Source organism: Ischnura elegans, chromosome 10 (assembly GCF_921293095.1).
Source record: "Ischnura elegans chromosome 10, ioIscEleg1.1, whole genome shotgun sequence".
In the NCBI taxonomy this organism is placed as follows: Eukaryota; Metazoa; Arthropoda; class Insecta; order Odonata; family Coenagrionidae; genus Ischnura; species Ischnura elegans.
In genome coordinates, this window is record NC_060255.1 from 29,351,657 (window position 1) to 29,361,447 (window position 9,791).

Here is a 9,791-nt window from a genome sequence, read left to right on the forward strand (position 1 = left end):
GACAGTCACTTAGGAATTCTCCCGGTTCTCTTACGCGCACCACCTTTTATTATACCTCAACTTGGGGTGGGGGTAATGCACAATGAAGAAAGGGAGGAGTAATACGCCACTCACTCAGGGAAAACCCAAGCTCCCCTCCTCCCACACACACACACTCACACACAACCATTCAAAAATCGGCGAAAACACATTCATCCCCTCTTACTCATCCACGCCTTCCTCCACGGGCCATGGTTTGGGGGTGGGGTTTTGGGAAAGGTCGTGGAACGAGCGGGTAAACTGGTAGGGAAGAAAATGCGCCGAGTAGAAATGCACTGTAATGGGGCTTGAACCATTACAGTATCTATACCAAATTTTGTCACTACTAATTCGAGAAAGCTATTTAATGCATTGTAAATATGTATTGCATTCTTTGATGTGCACATGCGAGAATGGGATGAACATACAAGAACGATTTGCAAATTATTCGGGGTCATCAAGTGGGAAATGATAGTGAAGCGAGAGGGGTGAAACTAATTCAAGATTTTTAGGCAGTCATGTTGAAGGAAGTGGGCTTTCAAAATTTATTACTAAGTGTGACTTTTCATCGTAATACATCAGCCCTTACGTTCGGAAAGGCACTTTAACCCATATTATCCCGGAACACATTTTTACCTATTTGGTATCTGATTTTTTGGTATGCTGCTCTATTGGTACTACTTGCTATGGGAAAAATAGTTAAAAAAATCAGAACGTCATACTTTTGTTGGGATAGCCCGTGTCTTTAAACACACGGTGGGATAAAGCCCGGATCAGACTTGCCGGCGATTAATGTGAGGGTAGAATGCAAAATAAAAAATACGCGAGTTCTCTACACAATTTTATTTCACAAACAACTAATAAGACATTGTTTTTTACACTTATTATATGAGCCCAATAATTTTTAAGCATCATCATTTGAAGTCATAAATTATCATGCTAAATAAAAACTTACACATGGCACATAACAATGCATTTATATATTTTACAGTAGTATAGATTACAAAATTTTCCATTTATATTTTGAAATTTTTTTGTGGCATATCACTAATTGGACTGATATTTTACATGGTACTCCTTGAAGCAACAATCAGGGTGCACGCCCACATTGCACTTTTCACAAATGAACTTTGAGCGTTTACCACAGTGACCACTCCGCCGATGGGTCTAAATTTTACTTATCCAGTGATTATAACCATCTGTTATAGCTTGTCTCATTGTTCTTGGTGCTAATAATTTAGGCTGAGAATCACTTGACAGTAGCCCGATAATAACCTCTCTCAAAAAGTCAATTTGATTGCTTTTTCGATTGTTTATTCGGAAAATATGCCACAAATTAACAATGCTGTAGTTCAGACAAAATCTAAATTAAGGCCAGTACCACTTGTTTGACCTTATTTTCAAATGATACACTGCGCGCTGTTGATCAAATAAATCTACACCTCCAATGCCATGGTTATACATTTTCACAATTTGTGGCTGGCATAATTTCATATGTTTTTTATACTTTGAATTCCAACGGGTGCAGGAGCTAAGGCCGAATACAGTTTTTGAATCCATGTTTGTGGCAATAGTAACTTGTGCATTATCATGCCAGCGAATGAGTGAAATGGGACTGTTCTTATCAGTGATTGCGGAGAATGCACCACGTTCCTCCTTGCTCACATCTACTACAGGGGCTCCTTCAATGCGGTCTTTTCTTATTGTTCCAATGCAGTTTATATTACTTTCTTTCAGTTTTTCTAGCAATGAAAGTGAGGTAAAAAAGTTGTCTACAAATAGCTTTGAACCAGGAGGAAGGAAATCTACACACATGGATTCTGTCACTTGGGCACCGAGAGAGATGCCTTTGGGTCTGTCTGTTTTTCCTGTGTCAACACTAAATTTAAGAAGGTATCCTTTTGAAGTCCTAACACACCATATTTTGCAACCAAAATGGATGGGTTTCCTCTAATAAATTGTTTCATTGAATGACGCCCAAAGTATGGCTCCATACCCTCATCCAGAGAAAACTCACTACCTAAGCATTCTATGATCTCGGTAAATTTTTTATTCATGTGATATGCTACAGGTCTAACTTTGTAAATCCTATCAGTGCTATCTATCTGGGCGTTATCATTAAAATGAAGGCATTTGTGAATCAAATCAAATTTATTGCGGCTCATTGATCCAGCAACTAGAAAATGGAAAGTATCTCGTTTGGTTTCCCAATACATACGTCTGAATGGAACACAACAGTAGCCAGAAAGTAATAACACACCAAGGTATTTGTACAAATCGTCCACAGAAAATTCGGCATTTGATAAACCTTTGCGAACAGCATACTTGTTTGTTTCTATACATATCATATTCACAAAATTTTCGTCCCAAACCCTCTTGAACATTTCCAACGGACTTTTATCTAATAACTCTGGTTTTGGCTGCATTCGAACAGGCTCTGAAGGTGGCATGTTATTTGTTTTCAGAGTTAATTTATTCCATGATCTATCTTTCTTTCGGTAACTACCTGCCTCTAAATTGCTAAATTCTTTATGAGTGTTGGTGGCCGAGCAAACATTGATTGAACTCTTAGATACTTTCCTTCTCTTGCTATGACAATTTTGCCCATTCTTTTCATTAGACATATCAAAATCAGATCCAACCTCATTATTGTTTGAGCTTATTGAGGAACAGTCATCAGAAAAAAGTGGTGAATCAATTTTACCGTGATTAGTGTCAAGACGTACCTCACCTCATTGGGCTAGGACACCTTTGCCTAAATCCTTTATGCACTCTGGAGTCTCAAATTCCTCAGGTGCATCATCTTCATCAGAGCAGTCACCATCTCTTGCTGGAAGAATAACCACATCTACAGTGTTTGCTCCATCAATTTCTCGCCCTCGTTCATCATTGTCATCCAAGTTGTAGAGATCAAATAAGATGTCTTCTGTGCTGAGTTCTGACCTAAAAGAGATCGGAAATTTTGATTCTAAATTCTAAACACAGCTTGAAATGGCATAATGACACCTAAAAACTATTTCAATGAGGAAGTGAATAAATATTTGCAATTCTTACCGTTTTTTGTTGTTTGTCGACATTGCGAAGGTGTACTCAGGATCCACTGTGATGCACAGCCAACAAATGGATGAGCTAAAATAATTTAAACTTAGGAAATTTGTTGGGCAACTTCGAAGCACAGAACTTACGAACACTTGGTCTACAGCTGCCAAGCTTGCAAAACGCAATGGCAAGTACCCTTGGGTCGGTCCTTTATATATATAGTGTCTAGCCATGAGGAGCAAGAGTTACATTTTAGCGAGAATCTCAAACTAAGTACGTGGATTATATTTTAGCTCTTCAACCTCATAATTATCTCAGGCATCGAGTTAAAATGATTTTGAAATACATTGTGAGCAAAGAATAACTCATCTGAGACGTTTACAGACAGCTCAACAATGTAAGGCAATACCATAATTGGTTTAGGGAAGAGTAGCGGTTTATCCCACCGTGTGTTTAAACACACACAAAGTTTGCGCTTTCATTGAAGTGTTCCAATTATCTTCACGGGAAATACTTTACTAACATCATGTTTCCTCAACATTCGAATGTATAAAGGCAGGAAAAGTTTTATGTTTGCATCTGGTGTTCTTAAGAAGATGAAGGTTAAACAGTTTGCCTTTCAATTTACACATGCAGGGGTAATATTTTTTTTCAATGGTGGCCAACCTGGGGATAGTAGGCTGTAATACAAGATGTAATGAGCCTTCAGAAGTTTCAAAGAATGAGTCAAAGTAATTAGAAAATGGTTGCCTCTCATGAGTGGCTAGAAATTATTTTTTTAATTTCCGCATACTCGGCGTGTGTTTAAACACACGCTGGTAAAATATGGGTTAATTGCCAAATATGGGATGTCGGTGAAAAATTAGAAATACAATGAAAATGTATTTTATTTTGGTTAATAAACCGAATCTCATGTACAGAGAGAAAATAAATTGATCTCTTGGATTGTAAGTATTATTATGGCAATTTAATTCTTTCTAAGGTGAGCTCATTTCTTCAGAGGCTAGGTCTTGCCAGTGTGAGCAAAGTCTTTGCCGAGGGAGGGGACGGGGTTGAGGGGAAGTCTGTAGTAAGTGGTGCGGGCCGTACCTCAGCGGTGCCGCGGTGCGGGGTGGCGCCCAGGGGGGTATTGCATTACGACGGGCGATATCTCCTAAACGCTTAGAGATAGGTCAAAACAAACAGAAAATTAGCCCCAAAGTTCTTTACTTTTACGTTTTACATAGAAATAGCATTTTTTTAACCCCAAAAACTCAATTGAGGTTCCTTAGTACTTAGGGCCCTTGGGGCACGGGTTGCCGTTATTTTAAAGTAACTAAATTTTAACACGTGAATATAGACCTCATTTTGATCATTTTGAGACCAGGAAAACATAACTTTTCGCAATTCTGAAAAATAAGGGCCGGCCTACTGTACAGTGATGACCGGAATAGGCCATTGGGCGAGGTCGTTGGCCGACGAAGGAACAGGGAAAGCACATCGGCGGACATGGGTGATTTTCACTGTATGGAAGTATTCGGCTGAAGATTTGCTAAATGAAGGATGGAGAAATACTCGTTGTTTGCATTAGCATGTTCCTTACGAAAGACGCAATTGAGACAATGGCTTTGAGTCTCATCTCACAGACCAATAGTTGAACTTGAAGTGCACATATTCTACCCACCATAACAATCCGATTCCCGAAAGGCAGATATTGCTCATAACTGCTAACAGGTCCTAGCAGCCTGTATACGAAAGATTCGTAAAGATAACCTACAACATCGACAAATTGAAAGGTGAAAGAAATAGAACTGCCTGTGAGAAGAGTTTATAATTTTTAGACCGAGGTTGAATACTGTTTGAATTTGTGAATTGGGTTTTTTTAGCTGACTATAAATTTTATAACTACCGGGAATGCTCATTTTAGGCCATTCTGAGAAAGATTTCATTTACTTAGGTTTCACTTAATACTGATTAGGACTTTTAATTATTTCGAGTATTCTTTTGTTTATGAATACGTTTGTTATGTATTCCTAAGTAATACTATTCCTCTTTAATTTTTATTAGGTATAAATATAATATGAAAGAGTAAAGTTTTAAGTAAAAGTATTATACGAAATTAAATAAAAACAATAATCATGTAGGTTTTATGCAGCGAAAGGCTATGGCGTTGGTTTCTATTATAATTATTGCCTACATTCTATAATTTTGACTATTTTCTGCTCAAATAACTAGGATCTCAGAGTGTAATTTTCACACTTGAGAAAATTACTCCATATTTTGAGGGAGAAGCATTTATAGTCCAAGTGACCATTTTTCAAGAAACCCTGTCTTGAAACTTATTCATTCATTGAAAAATAAGTTTTTTCCCCCTTGATGAGTTTTGTGCTACATGTTACCCCGCAGCTTCTCTTCCATCCATGTGACGGGAAAAAAATGTTTACTTCCGACACATATCTCTTTCATAGGTACTATGCAATTTTAAGTTAGCACTTTATTAGCCATTATTGTCGTTGTCTTTCCCTGACTGTGTTACAGATGATCGTTTTTTCCACGATGAATAAAATTTTCTCTCAAGTCATATGCGAATCAGTTTGGCCTTTCATGCATTTCTTTGCAAGACGTCGGTCTTACTTGAAACAGCTAGTGGATTTTAGTTTTGAGAATTGATAAGCTAGAGATTGTACGCTATATTCGCTTTCAACTTGTTATTTTATATTTTGAATATTTTTAGTTATAATATTTTTTATGTAGAGGAGAATGATATAGTGCAAAATTCCCACAGCCAAGCTTCTCTATTTTCAAAAATTTCAAGAAACAGTTCCATTTAAAACTGCCTACTTCCATTTAATGACTTTATATATTTAGCCATTTGTAATACTAATTTTATTTGCCATTACATTGCCATGTTTAGCAGTTTTACCGCATCAGAAAACCTTGATATAAGTGAAGAACGTCTACTCTTAGATACTGTCTTGTGAGATGAATGCGGTCATTATTTAATGCCTCCGCTGCAGTCGTATATGGCCTTTGTTCTTAAGCTATAGAGTGACTTACAGATGGAGCAAACTTCGGGAATTTGTTAGAACATTGGTCCATTGGGAGGGAGCCGGGGAGAAAGAGCATCGTACCGCAGTGCGACATAGGTACTGTACTTTGCCTTCTACTCTTCGTGTGCTTTGAGTGTACGTGTGTGTGTTTGTGTGATAGCGTAATTCAGCTGGGAGTTGTTCCACTGGTCAAAGTACACAGCGTTGACTGCTCGTATTTCAAATTTTTTTGGCTAAACTATAGACGGTGAGGTCACTTGTCGGCCATACCTGTGGACCCGTTTTCTTATTCAGAATCTTCCGAGTAGCGGGAAATGGCTGTTTAGGGAACAGTTGTCCTGCCCAAACTTATCCTTAGTTTGCCTATGCTCCGCCTTGGAAGGTCGCAAGGAGTCTGCCGCGGATGTTTGCTGAAACAGGGGAGTACTTCCGCCTTGAAAAGTAACTTTATTAGCTAAGTAATTCAAAGCTTCGTGCGCTTATCATGGGCTCCGTTCATTTATTGCGCCAAATTGTTGTATCATTACTTTAAGGTAACAATCATTGGAAAATTCATGATTTTAATATTTAAAAACGATATATTTCTTTATTTTAAATTTCAAGATAAATTTAACGAAGGGTGCACTACCGAGCATTTCCTTTAGTTAAATCAGCTGATCCATATACCTTGCTACTCTAGCCGTTAAATATAATCATTCATATATTTTTTTAATTCATATAAATGGATCATTTGAATTCCTAAATTTAATGCCGAATGCATTAAGAGGGTATTTTCTTCATATATGATGTTTTATGCTCAGATACACTGGATACACTAGATACTCTTATTCATTGCCCTTTATTCAATTATTCGGCCCTATTAATGTTCATAAGATGTCGCAGGCTATTTTTGGCATTACTGAATAATCCTTTTAAAATACCTGCCAGTCCATCTTAGTTGTATGAAACTTGTCCCTCCCAGTTGAAGGATATGAAAAAAAATAATAAATGAAAATTAGCTTCACATAAAAGGCTTTACTTTCAGTAGTCTGGACGCATGAAGTACAACAACAACGAAGTTGATGCATTTTTAATATTTTTTTCGATGCCATATTAGCAGTATTCTTCTAACTTACAGTCTTTATCAAACTTTTTTTCATAATCTATAAGCTTATTAAATAAAATAAAATTTTCGCAGCATATCTTTAAATGTAGATTTTCCTAAATGTTTCTCGTTGATTTTCTATTCCTTTTTATGCAAATTATCAAATTAATGGCGGGAATATATTTTTGTTATTTGTCAAGGAGAAAATGGCTATGTTCAATTTTGTTCACAAGTATTTTAGAGGATAGGTTCAGCATAAAAAGGGCTGTGTCATGTAAAGTATTTCTTTTATTCAACATTTTCCCTTTAAACGCACCGATTGTAATAAAATTTATATAGTGACATGGATATATGTGTTTTTTTAATAAGTCATTGATAAGTCATAATTAAACATCGCCTAATCCGTTGGTTTTAAATTACTTTGAATTTTCATATCAATAGTCAATCGAGCTAAATACTTAGTCAATGATTCCTGGGATAACAATTACGATATTCTTCTCGAAGCTTTTAGTGAGAATCTATAGAAACCTCTAGTTTTAGCATGTGGTTGATTTTTGAAAATACAGAATACATTTGCTCAACTTAAATTAATGACGGCCTACATATGAAAATTTTCGGTACATTTTGCCTCAAATATGGATACATGCGTCATATTTTAACTCCTGAAAACAAATATCTAAATTAAACCTTTAGATTACCTGAATTACTGATGCCTGATATTTTTGCAACGGATTTTAAGAAACTTTTACCGCGTGTAGAAAAAAATACCTTCTTCCGTTATAGCACTAAAAAAAAAGATATTTGTCATTTTTTCCCTACAAGTCCTTTAGGTGAAGAGTCCTAGCGGAAATATTTTTTTATAATGTCTTGTCGAACTTAGCTAGGCGATGTTGTATGCATTGTTTCTTTTGTAAAAGTAATTTCACTGTTGACTTGAAACTGTTTATGTACTTACCAACCGTTCTCGTTACCAATTGAGAAAGTTAGAATGGAGGAAAGACTTGCCAGATTGCCAACATTCTTGTTGCCTTAACTAGATACGGATGGAAGCATAGATTTAACATGTGAATTTTGAAATGCATATAACGTGGTTATGGGCTTATGAAAGGGGATAGTAAATATTCTTCTTAAATGTACATTAAATATATATCTAACGCTACCATGTCTTTGTAAGTGTCTAGAGATGACTGGCTTTGCTGGAATTAAATTTTGAATTTCACCTGGGTAGAATTCAAACAAAATATATTCTGATTTTAGATATATTATTTATTCTATGATAACCATGAAATTTGCATTATACATCAATTCTTGGAGTTTCGGTCAAGTCAATTAATTATATTACGAACACGTTTTCTCTTAAATTGAATTTTTTGCGATCATTTACATCACTATGAGACATTTTTCGATTGAACATGCGTAGGGCCATAATACAAATTTCACAGTCTATGAGTACACAGTCGCTTTTTAATTGACTTGCAATTCTGAATTAGTGGTGACCTCTTCAAAGGCTCTCTTCCCACAAATAACGCGGGGGAAGAATTTTTAACACATTTTCTCTTGAGTTCCGTTTTTGAGCTGATTTAATCCAAATAAAGATAAATGTTGATTTAAAAACTGTAGTTAGTTTTCTTCTACCACGCCTAGTTTTTTCATCATACCTCGTGTAATTGTGACTACTCTCTTCTAGATTGACGGGAAGCATTATTTCTCTCCAATTGGCTGACATAATCCTTATCAGAGTGGCGCTGGGTAGGCGACACCGTAGGATACCAGCGATGGGTGCATATCAGCTTAGTTCGGCAGGACATACTATGGTGAGACTTGCTTCCTGGGGGGGCTTTGGTATTATGCGGGTTGCACACACGTATATTTTTCTGTCCATTGACGTGCATCGGTAAACCATCCCATTTAAAGGATTACCGACAAATTTCCTGTATGGACATTATGTAAGGTAAGATTTCCTTTTAAATTCCTACATTTACAAATTTTCTACGATACGTGAGACAAAAAGACGGTATCCTGTAGCTTAAAAAGTTGACGTGATAGGAAAAAACAGAAGTAATATTATTTCTCAGAGGCCAAAAGTTAGTAAAAAATAAGTTACAGATCTAAGAAAACAAAATGGCTGTTCTCCAGGGTAATTAATCTCACATTATTCTTATGGATAAAGTTATCTTTGTGGCCGACTCCGTGGAGACAAAAGTATTCCTTACCCTCAAGGACCGTTCAAAAAACTTGTAGTTCTTTATATTGCTCGCCAAAGTTGTGGTGGTGACACAGGAAATTGAATCGTCGTTGCATGAAGAGAGGCTTGATTACTCAATCTGAATTCATAAGCTGATCAGGGGCAGGAAACTCCCTTTCAGAACTACTCGGCCGGAAGCCGCGGTACAGGATGCGAGCAAACAATTCTCTGCGTGGCACGTGCACACCAATTAATGACATCCGGCTCACGAATAAGAAAATTGTGCTATAGAATGCATGGTCGGAGGTAAAGGACGGATTTGATGGCAAAAAATTAATAAGAAATCTTCGTTAAAACAAATACCTAAAATTTCCCCTTACCAGTTTCAATTCCTTTTGATGGTGAAAAATTCTACTCCGAAGACTAATAAATTCGT

The 9,791-nt window shown here is 36.6% G+C and overlaps 1 protein-coding gene across 1 annotated transcript; it reads right to left on the reverse strand.

Annotated features, from left to right (window-relative positions):
* Nucleotides 1-1,841: 1,841 nt before the first annotated feature.
* LOC124167141 (piggyBac transposable element-derived protein 2-like) lies at nucleotides 1,842-2,642 on the reverse strand. Its single transcript, XM_046544941.1, has one exon. It carries the CDS (start codon nucleotides 2,640-2,642, stop codon nucleotides 1,842-1,844), a length of 801 nt encoding a protein of 266 aa, XP_046400897.1.
* Between the last annotated feature and the right edge of the window lie 7,149 nt (nucleotides 2,643-9,791).

Bases quoted from the DNA above. Each gene is read 5' to 3' on its own strand.
- LOC124167141 (XM_046544941.1), bottom strand. From the start codon at position 2,642: ATGTCTAATGAAAAGAATGGGCAAAATTGTCATAGCAAGAGAAGGAAA.